At 44.1% G+C, this 26,592-nt stretch overlaps 1 protein-coding gene across 1 annotated transcript in view; it reads right to left on the bottom strand.

Annotated features, from left to right (window-relative positions):
- Positions 1–26,592, bottom strand: part of VSTM2B (V-set and transmembrane domain containing 2B) — a 34,223-nt gene that overhangs the window by 1,102 nt on the left and 6,529 nt on the right. Inside the window, exon 5 of the mRNA XM_024199724.3 lies at positions 25,474–25,870. Coding sequence (XP_024055492.1) covers positions 25,474–25,870 — 397 coding nt within the window. The remainder of the gene's footprint in view (positions 1–25,473; positions 25,871–26,592) is intronic.

The raw sequence follows: 26,592 nt of genomic DNA, 5'->3' as shown, positions 1-26,592 counted from the left end.
TTGATCAACAAGACATGTACCACTTTTGTTTGGAATTGAGACAGCAAGACCTTGCATTTTGTTTACCTTCTACACATAAAGAGCAATATCTAGAAAAGTCAGATGTGGAAGAGACCTATTAAAGACATCTAGTCCAAACCCTGGGAAGGGCAAGATTGTTTTATTCACTATTGTCTCAAAGGCTTTATCCGGATTAGTTTTAAATGCCACAAGTGATGGGACTTTCATCCTGCCTCTTGGGACTTTTCCACAGTCTAGTAGATCTCATAGTTAAGAATAATTTTTTCATATACAGATAAAATTTCTTATATCTATTACCTTGTGCTACCTTAAATAATTCTTCTCTCTGTGATGTTTACAACTACACCTCTACCTCGATAGAACGCTGTCCTCGGGAGCCAAAAAAATCTTACCGCGTTATAGGTGAAACCGTGTTATATCGAATTTGCTTTGATCCACCGGAGTGCGCAGCCCCACACCCCCGGAGCACTGCTTTACCGCGTTATATCCAAATTCGTGTTATATCGGGTCGCGTTATATCGAGGTAGCGGTGTACTCAAAAGGTGTAAACAGTTATGTTCCCAGGAAATTGTCCCTTAGCCAAGTACATTTAATTCTTTTAAATCATTCCTTGCAAGTCAGTTTCTAATCTCTGACTCTTTTTTATTGCTCTTCTCTAAATTCCCCCCCCCCCCTTCCCCATTTGTCTTAATCATTCCAGTAACAAAGTGCCCAGAGCTCAAAACGGCAGGGATTCTCAAACTGGAGCCTGTGAACCACTTGCTGGTGGCCTGTGGAAAGCTGGCTGGTTGCATGGTGCTGGCTCCCCTCCTGGTTTCCATCTGCTCAGTCACATTAAGATAGAGATAAAAATGCATTAAATATTTTCCTATATTACTTTTCCATGAAAGACATTGCTTTAGATGCCACAAGGATGTTATACAGACTGCAAGTGATCTGTGATAGTGAATGGGAGGGGAGGTGTTCCTGCAGTTAGCACCAAGGTTCTTGCACTAGAGAGAACCCATACAGAGGCAGATTCTGCTGCCCTTATGTGAAGTAGTGCCTCTTTCCACCAATGTTCTCATTGACGTGAGCAAGACTGAACCAGGGGCTATCACTGTAAGAGTATAAGAATCTGGTCCACAGAGAGGATAAAACCCTGGAATTAGTACACAAGGTGTTTTCTCACCAGAGTCACAAAGAGAGTACTGGAGCACTGAATTCAAGGTATTGTCAGCTGAGGTTGCCAACTTTCTGATTGCAGAAAACCGAACACCCTTGCCCCTCCCCCTGCCCCCGCTCACTCCATCCCACTTCCCTCCGTGAGCGCTCGTTCTCACCGGGCTGGGACAGGGGGTTGGGGTGAGGGAGGGGGTGAAAGCTCTGGCTGAGGGTGCGGGCTCTGGGGTGGGGTCAGGGATGAAGGGTTTGGAGTGTAGGAGGGGGCTCTGGGCTGGGGCAGGAGTATGGGAGGGGGTATGGGCTCTGGCCTGGGGGTGCGGGCTCCAGGGTGGGGCCAGAAATGAGAGGTTCAGAGTGCGGGAGGAGACTCCGGGCTGGGACCGAGGGGTTTGGAGTGCAGAAGGGAGCTCAGGAATGGGACGGGGGTTGGGGTGCAGGCTCTGGGAGGGAGTTTGGGTGTTGGAGAGGGCTCAAAGCTGGGGCGGGGGTTGGCATGCAGGAAGGGGTTCAGGGTGTGGGCTCTGGCCGGCACTTACCTGAGGCGGCTCCCGGAAGCAGCTGGCATGTCCCCATGGCTCCTATGCAGAGGGGTGGCCAGGGGGCTCTGCGCGCTGCCCCCATCTACAGATGCTGCCCCTGCAGCTCCCATTGGCTGTGGTTCTTGGCCAATGGAAGCTGCAGAGCCGGCGCTCAGGGCGTCACTGGTGCTGCAGACAGGGCAGTGCGTGGAGCCTCCCTGACCACCTCTGCACCTAGCAGCCGGAGGGACATGCTGGCCGCTTCTTGGAGCTGCGTGGAGCCGGCTGCTGCGGCCAACCGGACTTTTAGTGGCCCAGTCAGCTGTGCTGACTGGAGCCACCAGGGTCCCTTTTCGACCAGGCATTCTGGTCGAAAACCAGACACCTGGCAACCCTATTGTCAGCAGAGGCACCAAGGAGTATAACTGCCCTGCTACAGGTTGTAGATCAAAACTGGGTCCTCCCTCTATTTTATCATATTCCCATCTCATATTTAGTCTGCTGTCCACTATCACCTTTAGGCATTACTGCTTCTTAAGTGTGTCCCTCTGCCTTAATAGCTGCTGGATGCACTATTAAGTGCTGGAGCTTTTAATATAGGGAGTCTACAAGTTAAATGTTTAACTTTATAACAATGCAGAGAGGTTGCAAATGATTCTTCCCATAGCCAACCCCTTTCCATGAATCGTAACAGTCAAAGAGTTTGCACAGAAATATTTCTAAAAATGTGCTAAAATACTTGTTTATTTTCTATTCATTAGCTACCTGCATTAAAAAGAAAGAAGTTTACACTGTTCCACAAGACCCAATCCCCTATAAAGGTAGTGTAGAGGTGCCCTGCTCTAGAAGAAGCGCCTGGACACACTGTGAATGGGGACCAAGACCTACTAGAGCTGTGTGGGGACCACGGTTGTTTCTACACCCTTTACAGCTCAGTTCTTCTCGGAGAAGTGAATGTGAAAAATGGCACCTTCTTACTCAGGAGATCTGCTTCTTTTGTTTATTCACAATCCTATCTGCAGGGTGAGTTATTACTGCTTCAGAGCCAACACAACCGAGACTATGTGAGCAGGATTTGTCTGCATCATCAATTGATTGGCAGTTAGTACACAATCAGTTACAGCTATGCCAGCCTACTGAAGGCAATGGACTTGGAGACCATAATTGGAAGGCAATAGGGGGTTGCATAAGTGTAGCTGAAGACGTAGTTTGCTTTGTGGAACCTTTATTACTGGAGATAATGCAAAAGACAGAAAGAGCCCAGCTTGACCCTCAGATCCCAGGTTGAGTTTGCAGGGTTGGCAGAAGGAACAGCTTTACACTTGTAAACCACCAAGCGTATTAGTTATGGAGTCATTGAGAGACAAACAGGGAACCACCCAGTGCTGTATTTACAGTCACTTTTCAGAGAGGAAGCCTTTAAGTGGGACCTGTAGGCAATCAGTATCTCTGAAAAAAATCAGTCCACTTTTAATTTAGGAGCCAAGCTTTATATAACCTATTATGAAAATGTTAGTCTGGGTTTATTACACAGGTTTGCATGCATTGTGAGTCTCTCCATGTGCGTTCTGTGGTTCAGTCAAAGGGAATACTTGGAAATGCTCTTCTGTAAACATGGCACCACCGCTCAAATTAACTCATGGTCTACATTTGCCTCACCAGCAAAGATACATTACTATTCAATAGCAAAATATTCAATCACAAATCTGCCAGGATGTTATTAAGAACTAATTTTCACACCATCTAGTTTCCAGACTCCAATGAGTTTATGAGAAGCCACCTTGCATGAATGCTGCTTGCCTTCAGTTACTGGCATTTTAATTTAAGTCTTTCCATGTACATTTGTACATGAGACCATCAACTAAGTATTAGCTGAGCATGAAAAGGAATTTTTACAGAAAATCATTAACAAATGCAATTAACTAAGGCAGCAAAAGAAGCAATTCATAAAGTTGTTTTTAAAGGGCATTAGAGATGTGTGTGAAAGGAGGGAAGACAGCAAGCATGGCATAGCTGTATAAACTCAAGAGCTAAAAGGTACTTCCTGATCATCTTCTGTCCTATAATTGTATGTTGCTGCGAGGGAGGCGGAAGGAACAAGTGGAAAAAACCAGCTCCCAAAGAGAAAGGGTCACACTTTGTGCATCTAAACCAACTAAACTTCATGAGGCAGCGAATGAGCCTAATATAGGAAACGCGTAACTCAGTTCTCCAAGGGTCAGCATGTGACAGTCCTGTGGAAGCACAAAGGGCTAGGTAACGGTCAGGTGCAAGGAGCCTGTGCCTTTCTGTCCCTTTGGAGGGGCTGGATACATCCCCAGTCCTTGCACTCAGAAAGCACAAAGACTCTGGCAAGATTTGCATTGACAAGACTGTAAGACTCCCCTAAAATGGGCAAGGAGGAGGTGGGATGATACCCACCCCCAAATCCTTGCACGAGCCAGTAGAGCTACCTCCATGCAGGGGAGAGTGCATAGTTAACACTTTTGAAGGATCTATCAGCAGACATACACCTTTTGTACTGCCTCAAGGAGCTCCTGTTGAGGCAGTGGGCCTCCTCATCCCCCAGTCATAATCCTGCCCCGAGTGGCTGGTCAATGAAGGCCTGTGAGAAGCCAGCCAGAGTAACAGTACCTGGGACAATGGAACCTGTATACAGGAATGGCTTTGGACACCAGACAAGTCCCCATGACAGTCTCCAAAGGCTGCTCTGTCAGTTGGGACTGGGGTCACCTGGTGTAAGAGCCTCTCTTCTTCCCTCACCCCTTTGGAGTGACCTTTCTCATGCTTGTTCTTTGCCCAAAGAAAAATAATTTTGGGGCGAGATGGAGAAGTCATTCAAGAAGAGGGGCAAACGTAAGGAAGTTTTCATATCAATATGTTTTCCAGATTCGTGTCTATGCTTATATAACTCACAAATGTTCTGTTTAGGGAAGCCCGGGGCAGGTCTAGGGACAAGGGTCTTTGGCATGTAGAAAGAACTATAGTTCAGAAATAACTACAGGGGAGAGTTCCCATTCCAGGCATTCTTTTTACGTCGGTATGTCTGGAGCTCTGTGCATTACACATAAACAGGGCTCCGTTTACTTCTACGTATGATCCCGTACACATACAGGAGCACTGAATTCAACAGAGGGACCAAGTACAGTTAAAACTCAGTCAAATAAATGCAGAATATCATACTGCAGTTGCTGGCATTAATACATTGTGCACATTAAAATAAAGGCACAGTGAGCCCAATCCTCTGAGGTGCTGAAGGGCTCCTATAACTTCCAAGTGTCTTTGAAACGCACTGATCTAAATGGGAACTGAGGGTGTTCAGCACTTGGTGGGTCTGGGTCCTAAGGGCCCAAGCCTGCACATTACACACATTCTAAACTCTCATTTATAGCAACAGGAGATTTGAATGCCAGTGGTTATAGGATCAGCCCCATGTATAATGTGTTTACTGATATACATGATCAATAGCCGTTCTCCTAATTTTTCCTTAAAAAAGAGTCTGTGCATAAATATGTATATGCTGATACACAGTGATGTCTGAAAACATAAATGCATCAAGGTCAGAAAATGCAAAGTTAAATTGACCAGAGAAGCTGTTAAGTCGATCACATCCTTTGCTGCCACTCTATTTGCTATGTTTATGTTCTTATTGCTATCATACCAACAGATGTAACTAAATAGTTAAATGTTTGATGTTTTAAAAAATCTGTTTAATTATTTGTGTTTTAAAGAGAAAGTATAATACAGCAAATGTAACATGTAAAAACATGACCACTTCAACATCCCACTTTAAGCCTAATGTTTAATGATAAATAAAAATAAACAGTATCTCTACACTTATTATATGCATCTAAATCACTGGTACCAGGGGTTCCAGCTGACACCACCATTTCCAACCTGTCAGCAGCTTCGTCTCATGCCTGGACCATTCTAACAGCTTTGGAGGGGCCAGCCCTTGAACTAGGGCATATAGGATTCATCATCTCCCACAGAAAAGTGCCACAGTTCCTGTATGTGGCCATCTGCAGTGAAGCCTAAGACTCTGCCTCTGAGGCAAGTGGCAGCTCTTGATGGCTCTGTAAAGCTTGCTAGGGCACACACGGTCAGCCAGCTCCACACCTGCATAGCACTAAGGTGAGGATTTGGCCTGGTATATTTAGTATGTTATTAAAATGTAAGCTTGGTAACGGAGCACTGCTGCCGCTGGCAGTGAATAAATAGGACTTTGATTTCTAGGGTTGCTACAGATCATTTAAGGAAAAAGAAAAAGGAGAATTTTAATAAATGGGAAAATCCCCTTGAAACAGCAGCTAAGAATTGATCGTCTATGAATTTGGTCTTTTTAGGTATTCTGAAGTGGGGCCAACAGCACCTGGTTAGGATTTCTCTTCTTATGCCAAGCAACCATCATCTGTAACTAGGTATAATAACTGTAAATTTACAAGATCTGCCGTGGCAAATTTTAAATTCTGAGTACTCCTAATCTGGTTTAAATCTCAATTTAAACCTCTGAATTAAAACCAATATTTAGCACTTTATGTGCGAGTGAAGAATCTGAAATCTCCATGTTTTTACACATATTCCCCTGTCTGATTTTTGCAGGAGAACTGTTCGTAACCCTTTTAAGATCATCTGAGCATGCTTATTTCACAATTCATTTTAGCAGTTAGAGTTAAAGAAACCTTTTTGTGGTTGCTTGTTTTTGATGAAAGGCAGATCTCTCTATTTAAACCCCAAGACCAATTTTTCCTTTCATAGCAGTGTAAGCAAACCCACTGAAATCAATGAAGTTATGTATGTAAAACTGTTCTGAAAGGAGATTCAGGTGGCATAACTTTGGAAGACGTAAGACTGGGTCAAATGCACAACTCTCACTGGCTTGCCTCTTGTTCAGCTTGGCCAATACTCCTTACTGCAGGCCTGCACAACATGTGGCCCAGGGGCCGTATGCGGCCCGCGTGGGCTCACTGTGCGGCCCACGGGGGTTGAGTAGGTGGGTTCACTGTGTGGTCCATGGGGGGTGAGAAGGCAAGCGGCGGGTGAGGGAAGGGGGCTGAGTAGGCGAGCGGGCAGGCAGTGTGGGGAGTGAGTAGGCGAGCTGGGGGAAGTGGAGGGGGGGCTGAGGAGGTGAGTGGGCGAGCAGTGGCGGGGGGTAAGTAGGTGAGCCGAGGGGGATGGGGGGCTGAGGAGGCGAGCGGGTGAGCAGTGGCGGGGGGGCAGGTGAGCCGGAGGGGTGGGGGGCTGAGGAGGCGAGCGAGCGGGCAGTGGCGGGGGCCGAGGAAGCGAGACGGGGGAGGGGGGCTGAGGAGGCAAGCGGCGAATCGGTGGCTGACCTGTTCTACTGATCTGGTCTGGCTCCCATCCCCTCTCCCAGGGCCAGCTCCAGGCACCAGCAAAACAAGCAGGTGCTTGGGGCGGCACATTTCTAGGGGCGGCATTCTGGTGCCGGCCATCATAGGTGCCGACCCCGGGGCATGGGGAAAAAGTGCCCCCGCCACCCCAGTTTGCCACCCCAGCTCGCCTCCGCTCCGCCTCTGCCTACTCCCCTGAGTGCGCCGCCGCCGCTCCGCTTCTTCCCCCTCCCTCCCTCCCAGGCTTGCGGCGCGTGAAACCGCTGTTTCGTGCAGCAAGGCTGGGAGTGAGGAGAAGCCGAGCGGCGGGGCGCTCGGGGGAGGCGGCGGAGGTGAGCTGGAGTGGGGAATGGTTCCTCTACCCCCCCGTTACTTCCTGTGTCCTGCCACCCTAGCGCACTTCCGCTCCACCTGCTTCCCTGAACGCGCTACTGCTCCGTTTCTCCCCCATCCCTCCCAGGCTTACCGTGCACAAAACCGCTATTTCGCGCAGCAAGGCTGGGAGGGAGGAGAAGTCGAGCGGCGGGTGCTCGGGGGAGGCGGCGGTGGTGGAGTGGAGGTGAGCTGGAGCGGGGAGCGGTTCCTCTACCCCTCCGTTACTTCCTGCGCCCCCCCACCCTAGCTCATCTCTGCTCCGCCTGCTCCCCTGAACGCGCTGCTGCTCTGCTTCTCCGCCCTCCCTCGCCTGAGAGGGAGGGGGGAGAAGCGGAGCGGTGGCCCGCCCGGGGGAGCAGGCAGAGCAGAGGTGAGCCAGGGCGGGAGATCGCGGGGGGCCCGCAGGAAGCAATGGGGGGAGGGGGGAAATGCAGCAGGCCGGGGGAGGAGGCAGGGCTGGAGATTTGGGGTAGGGGTGGAGTTGGGGCAGGGCCAGGGGGAGAGGGGCACAAAAAAAAGGGGGGGGGCGGCCAAAATTCTTTTTTGCTTGGGGCGGCAAAAATCCTAGAGCCAGCCCTGCCCTCTCCAAGGGTTGCAGCTGTCTGGAAGTGCCTGCCTTCCACGCCTTCCTCATTCACACCTTTCATTCATTCAACAGGGCAATTGATTACAAAGTGGGGGGAAGATCTCATTCTACTTCTAGCAAAAAGACATTTTTCTTTTACCTTAATTATACTACCTTAAGGGCCCGCTATAACAAATTACCGAGGTTCAATACTGCTGTTTCGGTGGGGCGGCGCTGGGGAAGGAGGGTTTGTTTCCACGGGGCAGGTGGCGCTGGGGGGCGGGGGGTGTTTCGGTGGCGCTGGGGGGGGTTGTTTCCATGGGGTGGGCAGGCGGCACTGGGGGGGGTTGTGTTTCGGGGGGGGGGCTGGGTGGCGCTGAGGGGGGGGGGGTTTGGCAGCGCTTGGGGGGTTTCGGCCCTCAGCTGTTTTCTTTGGAGTAATATAGCCCTCGCTGCTTTACAAGTTGTGCAGGCCTGCCTTACTGCTTTTAACAATTATTACGGGATACTTGAATTCAGTGAGCCATACACTTACACTGATGCAACTGAAAGCAGAGTGAGTATTTCCCTTGAAGTCAGTGGGATGACCCTTAATTTGCTTCAGTAAGTGACTTAAGAAACCCGGGTGTAATTGAGCAGTACCTGGACCCAGATTTTCAGGATTCTGTCATGAGAAAGAACTGTGGGATTGGATCCAGATTTAAAAGTAGCAAACTACTGTACTGAGGATCCCGACCAGGGGTATCTGTCTCTATGCAGTTACTTCTGTAGTGCAGACACTTTAAAAATAAAATGAAATTTTATCTTCCGATATATATTTGCTCTTTTTATGTTCTTATTGCTATCATACAAAAATATGTAACTAAATATTTAAAAGTTTGATGTTTTAAAAATCGATTTAATTACTTGGGGTTTAAAGAGAAAGCATAATATAGCAAATGTACATGTGAAACCTGACATATTACGTACTACAACTACTGATGTGTCATGAAATAAATGTAAAAATAAAAAATATCAAAAATTATTTTATTTAAATGAAATAGTTTAAAAAAATAAATTTCATTTTAAAACAAGCTTTCAAAACATTTTTTCTTCTTCAGAACTTCTGTTTTGCTGGAAATTTTGAAAATATTCCAATTTGGAAAGAAAACAAATTTCAAAATGTCAAAATTTCCTGCAAAACAGAAATGTGAAATTTCAAAGAGCAGTACTAAGCAGTAATCCCAGCAAAATTAAGAGTTGACGTTGTGAGACGAAGACACACTTCGCACTTGGGTACGGAGGTATACCTGAGATGAGCCAAGCAGAGTTTCTACTGGCCAAACACAAATGCCCATTTGAGAGAGCACCTGGAAGCAGAGCAAGGTGTGCAAAAAAAGCATAGCGATCGACAACTGGAGGAGGCTCTACAATTGAATGAAATCTCAGCCCGATGCTGGGAAAAGGTCAGAAGACACCTGTTCACTTTTAATGAAAGGAACTACAAGGTCACAGTAGGTCACTCCAATTTTTGTGTGTTGGACTATCTGGAGAACTGTGATCAGGCAACTGAAAATGCATTTTGCAACATCTGGCATTCCTGACATGCTATGCTCAAATAGGCCACAGTACACTGCAGCAGGATTCAAATGATTCAGCACAAGATGTCTTCCCCTGGGTACCCACAAAGCAATGGGAAGGCAGAATGGGCAGTAAAGGCAGCAAAGAGACCAATGGTAAAAGCAAAACAGATCAGAAAGGGTCGTTACCTGGCAATATTGGACCATCACAATGCATTGTCCCAGGGACTAGATAGTTGCCTAGCACAGGGACTGGTGGATCAGAAGACCAAGATTGGGCTTCCTGTGAGGGGCAGCCCAGCAGAGGAACAACCGCTGTTAAGAGAATGCCAAGCTAACCAGCAGCCTGTTACAACGAAAGAGCCAAGGATCTGAGGCCATTACACACAGATAAGCAGGGCTGGGTCCAACCATGAAAGAGCCACACAAGGCAATGGCAAAAGATAACAGTGGGATATGCATCATATGAGGTAGCTACAGCCTCAGTACAGCAGTGGAGATCAAACCCGAGACAACTGCAGAGTAGCAGCGGACAGCTGGCATGCCCAGACAGGGCCAAGACCAAGAGGATTTATAACGAGCTTCAGCCATGAGCTGGCATGACAGAAATACAGAGGACCAACAGAATGAAAGCAGCAACAGGGTAGAAACAAGTCCCCCACCAACAGCGATAACAAAAACAAGACGACTGATTCAAAGACCACTATACTGGAAGAACTATGAGGCCCCACAGCTGGTATCCCAGCTGGTTCAAGCCCCACAACTGGTATCCCAGCTTTACTACTGCTTGACAAGCACAACATTTTCAGTGTGGTGCAGAGAGATTTATCTACATCACTCACTAACTTAATGCAAACTTCGAGCGAAACCCTAGTACACCACTAGTTAAAAGCAGGTGCTCCGTTGTCACAAAATTATTCCCCACCTTTGGTAACATGAAGGTTCATTCATGCAAGGCTACTAAACTCTCTGCACTCCACTGGTTTAAAGTCCTGACTTCCAACTGGCTCTGCACAGTTGGACCCTGCACATCTTAGATAAACGCCACTGCGCAGCCAGAAGCAGAATCGGGGCCTAGATTTGGCTGATAGAATGCTGTCCTCCCACATGTTCTTAAATCACTGAATGGGATGAATCCATATCGAGCCACATGGGATGAAGCATGAAGAAGTGATGGTAATGAGTTTTCCACCCGCTGCACACTTCTGCTTATGACTTAGATTTTTAAATCTCCTTCCATGACTATGTTGTCTTGAGAAAGGTACTTCACATCAGACTGGATTTACATTCCTATACAGCTGTGAAAGAGGATGCAAGTGGTGGTCCATCTCTCTCCCTTCTTCTACCTATTGCTGTGGTTTCCCAGGTCACCGACAGACCCTCTTATATGTCTGGGTGAAAGATATTCTTATTTCCTGTTTTTGTGGGTTCCTGAAAGAGTAAAAAGTCCATCCCCCCACGTCCCTCCCACCTGACCACACATTTATACATCAAACTCCTCAAAGAAATGGAAGTTCGTTTTATTTGCCAACAGACCTGGAAGATCTTGCATCATCATCTCAAGTCTCTTCAATCACACCCAGTTCCACCCCTCAACTTACTCCAAATCTATTTGCATCTCAGCATAGCCTTATTGTACTTATTAATCATGTCCATCCTCTAGTTATAGTGGAAAAATACAAAATGTACAAAAATAGCCTAAGAAAAATTATTCTAGTGATATTTCCAGCACAATTGCCCAAACCCAAAGATTCTGACAGTTCAGATAAGGCTTGAAATAGCATCTGGACTATTCAGTATTTATCTGAAAAAGCATTTTGAGGTTCACCCATCACAGTACTATGGTGCTGGGTTAGGGAAAAACATGGGGGGTGAGGTTGATTAGAGAGGATACAGAGGGTTTTGCAGAGATTGTGTATAGGGCTGCACAAGGTATATGCTCAACACTGGTGAAAAAAATCATATTTTTGTGAAAAAAAAAGTAGATCTGTGAAGCAGTTGCCTTTTTATTTTGTTTGCTCCTTCAGCAGGTGGAAGATGTTGGTGTCTTAATGGATGCTCTGCTTTTATATGAAAAAAGGATAAGGCTACGTTTTAGTCACAGCTATTTTTAGTAAGGCTGTCGATTAATTGCAGTTAACTCATGCGATTAACTCAAAAAAATTTATCACGATTAATCACACTGTTAAACAATAGAATACCACCTGAAATTTATTAAATATTTTGGATGCTTTTCTACCTTTTCAAATATATTTCAAATTACAACACAGAATACAAAGTGTACAGTGCTCACTTTATATGATTTTTGATTACAAATATTCGTACTGTAAAAATGATAAACAAAAGAAATAGAATTTTTCAATTCACCTTATACAAGTACTATAGTGCAATCTCTTTACCATGAAAGTGCAACTTACAAATGTAGGGTTTTTTTGTTACATAACTGCACTCAAAAACAAAACAAAAACTTTAGAGCCTACAAGTCCACTCAGTCCTACTTCTTGTTCAGCCAATCGCTACGAAAAATAAGTTTGTTTACATTTATGGGAGATAATGCTGCCCACTTCTTAATGACAATGTCACCTGAAAGTGAGAAGAGGCATTCGCATGGCACTGTTGTAGCTGGCATCACAAGGTATTGATGTGCCAGATGAGTTAAAGATTCATATGCCTCACATGCTTCGGCCATCGTTCCAGAGAACATGCTTCCATGCTGATGATGCTTGTTTTAAAAAAAAAAAAATGCATTAATTAAATTTGTGACTGAACTCCTTGCGGGAGAATTGTATGTCTCCTGCTCAGTTTTACCCGCATTCTGCCATATATTTCATGTTATAGCCGTCTCAGATGATGACTTTTTAAGATCATTTAAAGGATTGTTTTAAGAGCACTTTCACTGCAAATTTGACAAAATGAAAAGAAAATACCAATGTGAAATTTCTAAAGATAGCTACAGCACTCGACCCAAGGTTTAAGAATCTGAAGTGCCTTCCAAAATCTGAGAGGAATGAGGTGGGCAACATGCTTTCAGAAGTCTTAAAAGAGCAACACTCTGATGAGGAAACTACAGAACCCAAACCATCAAAAAAGAAAATCAACCTCTGCTGGTGGCATCTGACTCATGATGATGAAAATGAACATGCATCGGACTACACTGCTTTGGATGGTTATCAAGCAGAACCCGTCATCAGCACAGACGCATGTCCCCTGTAATGGTGGTTGAAGCATGAAGGAACATATGAATATTTAGTGCATCTGGCATGTAAATATCTTGCAACACTAGCTACAAGAGTGCCATGCAAACGCCTGTTCTCACTTTCAGGTGACATTGTAAACAAGAAGTGGGCAGCATTATCTTCTGCAAATGTAAACAAACTTGTTTGTCTGAGCAATTGGCTGAACAAGAAGTAGGACTGATTAACTTGTAGGCTCTAAAGTTTTACATTGTTTTATTTTTGAATGCAGGTTTTCTTTGTACATAGTTCTACATTTGTAAGTTCAACTTTCATGATAAAGAGATTGCACTACAGTACTTGTATTAGGTACATTGAAAAATACTATTTGTTTTGTTTTTTCCAGTTCAAATATTTGTAATAAAAAATAAAGTGAGCACTGTACACTTTGTATTCTGTGTTGTAATTGAAATAGATATATTTGAAAATGTAGAAAACATCCAAAAATATTTAAATAAATGGTACTCTATTATTGTTTACCAGTGCGATTAATCATGCTTAATTTTTTTAAATTGCTTGACAGCCCTAACTTTTAGTAAAAGTCGTGGACAGGTCACGGGCCGTAAACAAAAATTCAGGGCCGGTAACCAGTCCATGACTTTTACTAAAAATACCCACCATGACTAAAAATTGGGCGGCGGGGCCCGGGGAAGGGGTGGTGGCGGTCCAGGAGCGCTGTAGGTGCTGCGAGAGAGGGTTGAGGTGACCTGGGAGACCCACTGGTACTGGGGATGGGGAGGGCCGGGCTGCAGCGTGGGCCCTGGGACCCCCACTGGTGTTGGGGGAGGGAGGGTTGGTGGGGCTCCCTACCCAGCTCTGTGTCTCTGCAGCTCCTAGGTGGCAAAGGCAGGGGCTCCTCTGCTGCTCCTGCCACAAGCGCCGGCTGCCGTAGCTCCCATTGGCCGGGAACTGCAGCCAATGGGAGCTGTGGGGGCGGGGCCTGTGGGCGCCGGCAGCACACGGCACGGAGACCCCCCCCAGCCCATCCGCCACCTAGGAGCTGCAGGGGGACCCCCAACTCCAGGTAAGTGCCCCCCGCCAATCCCCTGAGCCCCTTCCCACACACCTAAACAACAGCCGCTGCAGAAGTCACGGAGATCAGGGAAAATCATGGAATCCATGATCTCTGTGACAGACTTGCAGCCTTAAATATGGGGCATCACTATGAACTAAATACTACTGTTATGGATGCATTAGAAGTCTATAAACAGATTATGCAGGGAGGAGAGGAGAGAGACAATGGGGGAAATCTGTGAGCTTGTGCCATGAAGCAATGTTAGGCTCCTCCTTCAATGTTTATTTTCTAAAGCATTACAATACTTTGCTGGCAGCAAATTTGTTTGCACGCCTGTGGGGCTACATGGACAGATCAAGGAACTGATGGAGAAATAAAGTACAATGTATCTTCCGTAAACCACCACAATTATCAAAAGTGGATGGATCTCTGATTACAGTAGAGCTCATTACAACTGAAATTTATTAGGGCCAAATACAATACTGTATTCCCAAAACATTAGGACTGACAATTCCTTCCAAACATATATATGGTACAGAGGCCCATCAATCATCCTTTTAGGAGATTTTTACAGTTTCCGCTGGATCATCTGATTTTGGACATCTAGTAGGACAACTGCTATGTTCCTATGTAGCACACTGTTTCTATTGTTTGATTACTGTTTGTTAATGGTTATATTTAATAGAGGCAAGTTACACTAATACACTTGGTAAATTTGCTGGAATGCACATAAGAAAGAGAGCAGGAAATCAAGAGAGCATCTCTGTTCTTCCATGGTAGGATGGATATATACAAATCATGTGTTAGTAAACTTGGTAGAGCTGAGCTCCCAGGGAAAGTCTCAAGGAGGATCAGAAGAGCATGTTGAAAGGAATCAGTGTGCTCTTATTCCCAAACAACCACTTGCCAGTTGCACCACTTAGGATAGGAATTGCCACACAGAGCAGTCTAAAGGAAAGTCTAATTTTGCCTCTCATAAATACCAGCATTTGATTATGGAAACCGTTGAATCAGGTCTGAGCTCTGCATCCACAAAGCCCAGCAGGGAAATGTCTCTCTACACATAAACTATGGTAATTTGTCCTTTCTAGCTTATACAGCCAGAATACTATTATACCAGTCTGAATTTAAATAAACTAATACAGTTCCTCTTCTGGGATCTGCAGTCAGGTTCTTCTCCATGGTAAATTAATATAATAGATTTCTGTTCTGGTGTCCGTGAGCAAAGTCTCCATGATGTGGAACCAAGACACCAAAAATCAGATAAGAATATATTGCTGTGGATGTGCGCCAGTTATAGAATTTCCTATAGCAGTATGACTAGGACGCTAACATAACAACAATAAGTGTCATTAATTTTTTCCTGAAGCTTTGATAATGTGGGATAAAATAGGCTATTCTTTTTAAAAGGAAAGACTAGTGAGATTAGTGAAAGATTGATCTTCAACTAATAAGCTTTAAAAGATATAATAAGAGAATAACTTACCACATTAGTAGGTGTTAAAATGTTAATAAATTAGGACCCAGTCTGCAAACACTTTACTATTAGGCTTAGTGCTTCCTTCTGTGAATAGTCACGTTGCTATGCGCCAACTCCAAACATCCAAAAATAATGAGCCAGCACCCAAATTAAGAGATTGACTTAAAAATGAGATTTTGTATAAACAGTAAATTTGGGGTTTTTTACTTGCCTTCTGATTTTTAGAGTGCACTTGGGCCACATTTTCAAACTTTCCTCTGCAACCATGACAACTAGAAACTATTTTTAAAGTGAAAGCTGGGATATTTATGTATTCAGATGATTCCAGGAGCTGGACTTCAAGAGAAACACCAACTATTGCATGGCTTACAACAAAACTGCAAAAGATGGCAATTTATCTTCACTGTAGTAAGCTAGTAGTAAACACTATGCCCTGTATTAAGTGTTCACAGGAGTGGGGCCTTAGGTAGCAAACAAGGTTTTACCATTCATAGGTCCAACACTTGTCAGTGAAGTAGCTTTGACTTCACAGGAGAAGTCCCTATATGTTGTTAATTAGCATTTAGAACATAAGAACGGCCATACTGGGTCAGACCAAAGGTCCATCTAGCCCAATATCACTCTTCCTCTGTCTATACATACAAACATTCATAAATGTTTGTGTGTGCACATGTGCGCATGCACACACACTTTCCACTGGTGAATCTATGTAGGGTGCTCACTCTGACAAAAAGGACAGCCACCATCCTCTTCTGGATTAAAAGAAAGTAGCTGTAACACTTTCCATTGAGAGCTATGACATATAATCTTTATAGAAACAGCCAACAAAACACTTGCTAGGGAAAAAGTGTGGACAGAGGGATAACAGCGAATGCCGTCTTTTTATATAAAATGGAAAAAAGTAAAAAAAAACAAAACCCCAAAACATTAGGATTCAGATTAGAAGCACTTGGAAGCACACTGCTTTTTTATATCTACAAGGCTAGTAAAATGTATTTTAGTTAAACTAAGCTAGAGTATGTTTTACAATTGACTAACATGATAGACATAAGATAGCATCAAATTAATTGTTAATCCTGGTTAGACTAGTCTTGAGGTTAACACCTGTCATTAGCACATAAAAGAACATTCTGTTTCGTACCACTAATCTATGCAAATATATGAGCAGGCCTCAGCAAGTTATTGTAACCACTTGACATCATAACTAAATTTCTTTTCTCCGACTGTGTCACAATACGATCTGTAATGCAAACACACCAGCTTCTCCACAGAACACAGTTCCTGTTCTGCCAAACTGCTCTACTTTCCTGCTAACACAATTGCCTCCCAACTGATGATAGCCTAGCAATACAAAATACTTGGTTGTTAACTGCTGTTGTGACAAATAATACTATTTTGCTGACACCCCCATTTTATTATTGACACATGGAATTGCTTTGCCATTATCTAATTTTAACACATAGTAAACAGCAATTGTGAACCTGTCACGATACTCACTGCTTTAGCAGATCTAAATTAAAACCTATAATGAAGCCATCTTATTACTAACACAGTCCTGTCAGACTCTGGAAAGTAAAGACAAACTACTGTCTTTATAGGACTATTATCAGACTCATTTTCTAGCAGATGCTGTCATGCTTTCGCTTTTCAACTACAAACCCCACTATAATAATCCTCTTTATAACTAGGTTTGCTTATTACATTCTTGGCTCCCAATGCTGGTGTTATAAAGCAGTTTAAGTGTACTACTTTAAAGATTAGGGGAATACAATATTAAATATTACAATACAATTCACCCCCCAAAAAATTAATACATCATTAACTCTGTATCAATATACTGGAGTCCTCGACTATCTATTACCAGCTTCTCTTGCAAGAAGTACTGATTGTGAACAAGTACTACACATAGAGACTGATTTTGCAAAACAACCACTGGAAATGTACCTTCAAAATTTGCAAAGTGTACTTGTTTGCATGCACAGAAACCATGCAACTTATATGCTTGGGTACACAGACATACATTTAGGCACATAGTTTTCCACTTGCAAATGACCATTTTTCACTCATAAATGGATATATGGGCAAGTATTGTTGATGCAAATACAATTAAGAAAGCTCTTTGAAAATGTAGTCCACAATAGATAAGGCTCTCCAAACATTTAAAAAGAAACCGCAGCCCAGTTTCCATTATTTTTCTTCATTACAATTTACACATATTTTAAAATATATAAATAAATAATGCCTAGATTTCTTTGTTCTAGTCTGGCATAGGCTAGTATACTTTTGCACTGCATGTGAGAGCTAATCAAATAAATCATATTTTTCACAATAATTAGCCTGACATAACTCATTTGTGCTGAAGACATTGCAACAGAGTTCTTACTTTTGTCCAGTCTATGAACTAATCAATATCATATTACAAAAAAGCACTTGACCTCATGTGTCCCTACTGGAAACCAAGAGAATCCTCAATATGCCTAGCTTTTAAAACATTAGTGATGTGTATTTAATGAGAAACTCCTTTTGCACTTTTATTACCCAGTGACATTTAGGAGCTTAACCTGATTTCATTTATGCCCAATGTGTCTTGGTATTGTACTTAATGTATGTGAAAAAAGTGATATGACCAAGATTTCATTTACATTGTGCAATGGCAATAGTCAGCCTTTTAGAATGTGAGGGGTGATCTCACTGAAAGCATCAGGTGCAGACATTGGAGAGCTGGGAGAGTGGGGAAACTGAGCCATATAAGAAGTTACAAGGTTTTGCCTTTCCAAGTTACTGTATGAAAAACTGATGCATAAAGGTAAATTAGCTCCACTAGAAACTCTTTTGACTGACATGCATCAGACCAGCCTGAGTCTGACTAAATTCAGGAGAGCTTTAGACCCAAGCTGTAGTTTTTGTCCCCAATTCCAGTCTCAAACCGAACCCAAATCCAATCTGAACAAAGGGCTTCTAACAAACCACAACAAAGCGCTACCACAACAAGTCTAAGTGCTTAGAGCACTCTAGCTTCCCTGCTCTGACAACACGCCTTCTGCTTCCCAGTCCCCATAGCAGGCCCTAATATCCTCTCAGGTCGTCTTCCTCACCTCAGTGGATTCTCTGATCCAAACTTTGTGGCTCCATAGCCCATCCCAGCTCAAGGCCTGTCTACATATATGCACTTCCCTCCAATGGAACTGGGAGTTTTGCATGCACAAGGACTACAGAATTAGGCTCTTTCATTGGCCATATTATCTCAGAATATATGCTCCAACAGATTAGGCACAAACAGGGATTTCTTTAGCATCGGCCAGAAAAGGCTTTTTTTTTTTTTTTTGCACTCATTTGCTTCCCTACTACGAACAATCCATCTCTGCATTCAGGCTTGAGTTTTGCAGTGTACTTCCGAGCATTTCAAGCATAATGAAGAATAGCTTTTTGTTCCCCATTCTTATCTTTGTTTATTTTATTTCAAGGCTTCTGCTTCAGAAATTTGTGACTAGAGATCAAGCAAATAAAAGGGAATTCTGAAGCACCTATTTGTAATCTACGTTCAAAGCACAGGTTCGTCTAAAATCTGCCCCAAAGCCAGTACATAGGCACATATTTGGGGCAATCCATAAATTATGGGACACATTTTTTGGTGATTACTCCCTTGTAACACTGAAACATGCAAAATGAAGGACCCACCCACTCCATAATTTGTTACATAGCATAGGGGCAGCCTCTTTTGGACATTCTTTACACTACTGTTGTGCAGACAATACAGCCAACTTGTCTTTCAGGAGATAAATATGTAGATTATATGTGCCTGACACTTAATCAGAGAGTAAGGTTTATCTTGTTAAGGCAGTGAACTGAAATTCAGGAGTCATGGGTTCATTTTCTAGCTATGCCACAGCTTGGGCAAATCACTTGATCTTTTCTCCCGTCCACCCTTTGTCTGCCTTGTCTATTTAGACAAGGGGCAGGGACTTTCTTGTACTGTACATTTTGATAGGCAAATGTAGAATCCCTAGAATAATGGGGCCCTGATACACATAGAGCCACTAAATGCTACTTCAGTACAATAAAGTCAAACACAGATGCACTTCTGAAAACATGAATACTCTGTATGTTGTTATACTTGAGCAGCCTGATTTTATTTTACAGTTCTAATTTAACTTTTATTTTTTAAATTGAGTTGAATTTTGGTCTTCTTTGCATTTTGGGGCCCATACAAACAACCCCAAGTATTACAATATGACTATTATCAAAGATAATCTTAGTAGTATTGCTTGCCTTACTTACAGCCTAAGTAACAATTTCCAGATTGATTTAAATACTTTAGATAATCCACCTTTATGGCAGGCAAGCAATAATCTCTCTAAATCTCATTAGATCACAGCTCTGTTGTTTTATATACTAGTTTAAATATTACAGATAATCTTCTATTTGACCAGCTAATATTTGACGTATTATGCAACAGTTTTACAATAACATTGGATTTGTTCTCTTCTATATTTACAAAGCTGATCAGAAGTTTGCACTACATGCTATTTTTAACTACATGCCAGTGATGCTGGAACTAGGGAAGGTCGGGGTGCTGCCACACCCCTCTTGCTTGAAGTAGTAATACCAAATACATGGTTTCCATCATCAGCACCCCCATTCTAAACATTGTTCCAGCACCCCGCTACAGGTCCCATATTATGGATTTCCCATTTAGATCTGGGGCTGTCAAATGGAACTACGTATCCTTTAGAAAATGTCTATAACAGCCACATTTAATCCACTTTAAAATCAATTAGAAGATAAAAAGGACCACATTTTTGTCCTTGAATGCATGAGTGGGACTCTCACTGAAGTCAACAAGAGTCCTGCAAGCACATCTGAGGGCAGCAATTTACCCTATAATTACAACTGTTGGAGTATAGTGCACAGGGAGCCCTATCCCACTACACTGAAACTATTGGGAAAACTATTTTTGTACTGGGAACAGGAGGAGTCCCAAGTTAAACAGCATACAGTAGCCCATATCATGTCATCAACTTTTACACTGAACAGCCCATTGAAACAAACAGGAGCTCTTCTTAAAAACTGATGGTAACTATATACCCTGTGCTTGGGACCATTTCTGCTTTTATTCAATGGCAAAATCTCACATAATATATTAGGAGTAGGATTAGGTCTTTTATAACTACAAAATATTTTTGGGCTTATGGCATTACAAACATTCTACTAATGATGGTGTGCATATTTTTAAAGTGCAAATAACTAGACATACATTGATGGCACTATATAAATAATGTGTTTTACAAAACCCAGAACAACATAAGATGATGTGTGTAATTTTGCTAAATGGAATAGATATGCGAGACAAATAGTTAATGCTACAGTGGAAAGATTGACTTCTGCCACTCAACTGTCACACTTTGCATTTCCTTTAATAAAGGGCAATATTCCCAAAGAGCCAACAGAGAACACACATGTTTTTCTTGTTTTAAAATATTTTCTACAATAGGTACTGTATTATTTACGGTAAATGGACTACTTTCCATCAAAATCCATTCAGTATGTTAGGTCAATAACATTTTATTTAAGCAGCATATACTGATAATTAATTATTGCTTTACAGGTTATTAACACGGGACCAGTAATGGGAACTCTTACTTAGATGAGTAGTTGCATTAAAGCCCATGGATCCACTCAGGCAATAGGGTTTGCAAGGCAGTGACCTATATTACCACTTTTAACAGATGTCTTATTGAGTTCATATTTAGTGGGATTTGCTCCCTTCCTTCCCTGTGCAGTTTCCTTTTATTCAGTTCACACCTTTCTTGATGGTCTGTAAACTTCCTCTACTGCCTGTTGATGTTTCTACCATGTTATGCCATGTCCTCACTTGCTGTTTTACCCACTGAGGGTGCCAATCCTGCATTTTCCAATAAATTGGGATTACTACTATGCTAACAAGATATCCCAGAGCACTCTGAATGCCGAACAGACTTAAGAGCCAGAAAGGCAAGTGTGTATTTGGAGCAGAAGGTAGTATGGGTACACTGAGAAGGCTTCCCAAACAAAAAGATATGCACACCCCTTCTGGATGCGTTGCCTATTGCATCACTCACCAGCTTCAGATCTAGAGCTGTGTAGTAATGAAGTGGCACATGCACAGTGTAAAACTTTACATCCCCTCTTGCTAACTTTGGTTTTAGCTCTTCATTTTGGAATTTAACTCAGGCAGGAATGCAGGCAAATAGATCTCCAGTTACTGCTGCTCAGCTCCTACACCAACCACCAATGGTACCCAGAGCATTTGTGCTTCTGCATATGGAATAGCCCTTCTTTGTGGGAGGCATCCTCACTTTCCTCTTCTAGTTTCCCTTGTGGAAAGCTCCTACATACCTGCAGCGTGCATGGGGAGTTAGAGCCCAGCAACATGAGTTGTCAGATGCTTTTCCCACTGGTGCTACAGATGCCCTGTATTTCCACAGCTATTGACTCTCCTGAGCCTCTGTAAGCCAGCACAGGATTTAGTGTCTTGTGGGCTCAGTCACCTCTGATCGTCAGCTCTATTCAGTGAGGAGCTAAACAAGAAACTGCCACGAGTGGGTCAACTCAAAATAAGGCTTCTTTTCTGAGAGCAAGACGAAGAAAGAGAAGCCATTATTTATTTATTTATTTATTTATGAAAAACGCCTAATTACCTCAGTCAAAATATCTGCTAAAAACCAGCCATTAAAATATGAATTATTAGAAACCTTGCAGTGTGATGCTGACTGTTTCTTTAAAAACATTTTAAGAGAGGTTAGTGTTTGTGCAAGCACATGTCCAAGTAAGGGCCCTAGAGTGCAAACTTTTATATTTTTCCACAAAACACTAGTACTGGTAATGCCACCTTCTCCCAAAGCACCTTGCCCCTGTGCCTTAGTTCGGAGCAGGAGGGACCGCTCCATTCAAATCTGTCTCTCTCTACAGCAAAGATGGCATCAGCTGCAACTGTGGTTTTTAGGATGCGGACCCCAGTTCACTACAATCTGGACAGCAACCACCAATTTGTTTCACAAAGGCCACCAAATAGGCATCAAATGGCAATAACTTTCAGTCACTATCAATCTGGAATGCATTAGAAAGAGCAACTTGGAGGTCCAAGTCTTCATGTTACTAATCCCTTGAGTGGTATCGTGGATCTCCTTCCCTTACCGACATTTTATTATCAGAATAATTCTAGGCTGATCCAACCTATGCAAAACTATGGAAACTGTAACAGACCAAAGTAAAATTTTGTCATTTGGTGACTCCTGAGTCAAGTGGAGGAAATGCACTTTATCTTCACAAGCCACAAGCACAGAACATAAAACACAATGTATTCTCTGCAGGTAGACACAAGTAATGGCTCCTGCACACTTTATTAAATAAGCACTATGACAACTAACAACTACCCAAGCTCTACAGAACCTCCTCAACTTTCTTCCTGAAAGGTAACCAGTTTGTATGCCATTGTGTGGCAGTGTTCATTGACGCTAGCCTGTGCAAAGAGGATGTCACAACAGCAAATCTCTGACTCTCCCTGACAGGACTACAAGACGTTTTTCTGCATTCCACCATCTTTTACTTGATTTAAATGAGCCCAGTATCTCCATATCTGGCTGCAACAGTTGTGTTTTATTTTTGGAAATGAGTCCAGTCTAGGAATGATGTAGCAGTGACACATCCCCTAACAACAGGCATGTAAAAAGCAGGCTAGACAGCAATTTAGATAATCTAGGCAGCAGATCTTGCCCTAACAGACACAGCTGACATGCTCTCTTGGCTGCACACACTCATGCACATCTGTTAAGGTGGCACTGTGCCAATTACAATTTGATCAGACTGTTTTATCAGGGCATATGCACTATGCAAGTGTTGACTTAGATGGGCAGGTTGCATAACAGTACATATCCTAAATGAGACCTCTTTTATATAGCAAGACCCTTCCATGTGTTAGTAATGAAACACTGGCATCACAAGACTTTTTAATCCTCCACATATCTGGTAAACTTAGATCAACAGGGGAAAGGGAAAGATGTGAAAATAACATGCAAAGCCAATTCTGGCTGCTAAAATGACAATCTACATGTTTAGTGGAAAAGAATGTCTCACGGGGATTCTATTGTTCTATTTTAATTCCCTGGTGTCACTGTCAGCCCTGGGAGTGTCTACAACCAATAGTGCACACAGAAAGGTTTAAGACAGAACTTTTTCATTTGTCTTGAAAAGTCACTATGAGACAGATGACATGCCATCCTCACTAGCCCAAGTGACTAGTCAACAAAACAGTACACAATACTCTTTCATATGATACAAAACAAAACCCAGATTTCACAGGATGACGTCTGATTGTACAAAGAACAGAGGTAGGTAAAAATCACAGAAGACAGTTCATCAGTGAGCTACATACAGTTCCTGGATAGTAATAACTGACCTGGTTGGTTTCAATTATCTGATCCAAAGCCTGTAAATGTTTGATGCAAGAGTGTAAATGGGAATAAATAAAGGTGTATATTTCCATTTAAAGATGAGTCTCGCTCCAAGAGCACTCTCCTGTGAGGTGACCTCAATTCTTTTTCTGAGCATGCTCACCTATCCATATGCCATCTTCCATATATACAGGCATGATTACTTGCTCTACATTATGTAAAAGGTAGTGGGCAACACATGAACCAAACACAGCCAGAATAATGCTCAATATCTTGACAATCTTCACAATGCAGAACAAAAAAGGCCAGATCCTGCTACCACTAAAGTAAATGGAATTTTACAACTGACCTCAATGGGAGCAGGATTGGGCCATAATATAGTAATAATTACTCTGCTGAAAGAAAGAAAGAAATTAGCTTAGAAAGGCTTCCGAGTGTTTGCTTAGTTGTTTGCATTTGCAAGTTTTGTTAAAAAGAAATTGTAATATAATGACTTTGAATGTTAAAAGCTAAAATGTAGAATTCTTTGCACAGCGGTTGACATTTAGCTTTCTTCTGTCCGAATTCTGCATACAGGTCTATGTGGGATCAATGGCTTGCCCACACAGGTCAACTTGTAGCATTGAGACTATTATAGAAAAATTGTAACATTTTACTTTATGAATGTTGTTACTACTCAAAACCAAAACAAAACAAAAAGCACAGATGTAGAAAATGACTTTGAAAATGTAACACGGTGTAGTTTATACCTACATAAAAAGCTCTGGCTTCTAGCTTACTCCCAGTGGAGTTCCCCACAAAATTCTCATTGACTTTAAAATAGTGCAGGATTGAGTCTTAAAACTTGATTCTTTCAGCACTTAAATATATAAATAAATTTACTCAGATACTTAACTATTTGCAGAATTGGACCCTTAGTTTTTACTACCTTAATTACATTTCTTTCTCCAGCTGGTCTGCACTACTATATTTCAATAAAGATAATAATTTAAAACTATTTATAATGTTGTCATGACAGAGACTCTGAAGTGCTTTAGAGCCACTTGGTCCATTCCACCACTCCCACATGTAAAGGTTTTATTATGATTTAAAATTGTCTATCCTTTAATTAATACACAATTGCAACCCCTATTTTAATCCATTACTTTCAATACAACTTATGTCTACTTTTATCTATGAAAAGATAAATCCATGATAAGCCTTTAAAGACAACTGGAACATCCATTGAAGTAAAAGGTAAATGTTTATTACAGGTGCAATTGAAAACAAATACCCATAGTAGAGGCCAGGAAACTCTCTCTGGTAGCTACAATGACTAGGCCAAAAGAATCTGCAATACCGGGGGCCAGTAATGCAATTTTCCCCTTTACTAGCAGATATAATTTGCTGATGCCAGGTGGAAAAGAAACCAATGTACTCCACAAACAAACAAACCAACCCTGATCCTCCAAACCCCCCATTTCCAACCCATTCGACTAGGGCTCCCCACTAGAGGCCTGTTCTCTTAGCTCCCAAATCCCTTTTGCTTAGAGGATTTTGACTGTGTGCCACGCAATCATAAGCGGGGGGGAAAGGGGCAGAGTCCTAAGAGCCTCCCAATACTACTAACGCCCCGGGGCTCACTTTATGGCAGGGCCAGTTTTATGGCCCTTTATTTCTCCCTGTAGAAAACGGAGCCCGGCTCGGCTCCTTGCGCTTCCCCCCGCGCCCCGCTAGGTGTCGCTGCGCTCCCACCGCGCTCCCCGAGCCCGCAGGGCACCTACCTGATCCGTGCTGCTGGCGGAGGATGGCGGCCTTGCCGGGAGGGGGCGAGGCCGAGGAGGACGCCGCGGTGGTGGAGGCGGCGGATGAGGCGGCGGCCGCGGCCCCGACTCCCTGGGGCGGCAGCAGGCGCTTCTCCAGGCCGGGCTCGGCGGTGGCCCTGCTGGCCGGGCTGTACCTGCGCGGCCCGCTGCTCTGGATGTGCGAGACCGCCTCGGCCGCCTGCATGTCGGGCGGGGAGAAGCGCGACAGGACCCGCAGCAGCGCCTGGGCTTTGTGCTCCTGGGTCTCGTCGTCGCTGTAGTCCGACACCCGGCACTCGTACACGCCCTCGTCCTGCCGCCGCACGCCGGACAGCCGCAGCCGGTGCGAGATGTCATTGCCCTGGACCCGCACCGTCTGCAAGAGACCACAGCCCGCGGGCCGGTCACTGCCCCGCGCAGCCCCGCCGGCACTCAGCGCACCTGCCCGCGTCCCAGGGCGCCTTCCCGGGCGTCCCCAGTGCGCGTCCCTCCGTCCCAGTGCACCTCCCCTGTCATCTCCTCCCCGGGCCCGTCCCAGTGCACCTCCCCCTGCCCAGCGCACCTCCCCTCTGATCTCCTCCTCGAGCCTCCCCTACTGCACCTCCCCCGTCCTACTGCACCTGCCCGCATCCCAGTGTGCCTTCCCGGGCGTCCCCAGTGCGCGTCCCTCCGTCCCAGTGCACCTCCGCTCTGATCTCCTCGTCGGGCCCGTCCCAGTGCACCTCCCCTCTGATCTCCTCGTCGGGCCCGTCCCAGTGCACCTCCTCGGGCGACCCCACTGCACCTGCCCCCTCCCACTGCACCTCCCCACATTCCAGCGCACCTGCCCCTGCCCTCATGCACCTCCCCGGGGCCTGCCCCAGTGCACCTCCCCTCTGATCTCCTCCCCGGGCCCATCCCAGTGCACCTCCTCTGGCGTCCCCGTCCCAGTGCACCTCCCCGAGCCTCCCCCCGTGCACCTCGCTGGGCCTGCCCCAGTTCACCTCCCTCCCATCCCAGTGCATCTCCCCGGGCCTGCCCCAATGCACCCTCCCCCTATCTCCCCAAGCCTGCCCCAATCAGGGCCGGCTCTGGCTTTTTTGCCGCCCTAGGCAAAAA

Source organism: Terrapene carolina, unplaced genomic scaffold (assembly GCF_002925995.2).
Source record: "Terrapene carolina triunguis isolate 2854851 unplaced genomic scaffold, T_m_triunguis-2.0 Scaffold130, whole genome shotgun sequence".
Taxonomy (NCBI): domain Eukaryota; kingdom Metazoa; phylum Chordata; order Testudines; family Emydidae; genus Terrapene; species Terrapene triunguis.
Note: the sequence above shows the minus strand (reverse complement) of the source record. Positions and strands in the feature narration are given on the sequence as shown.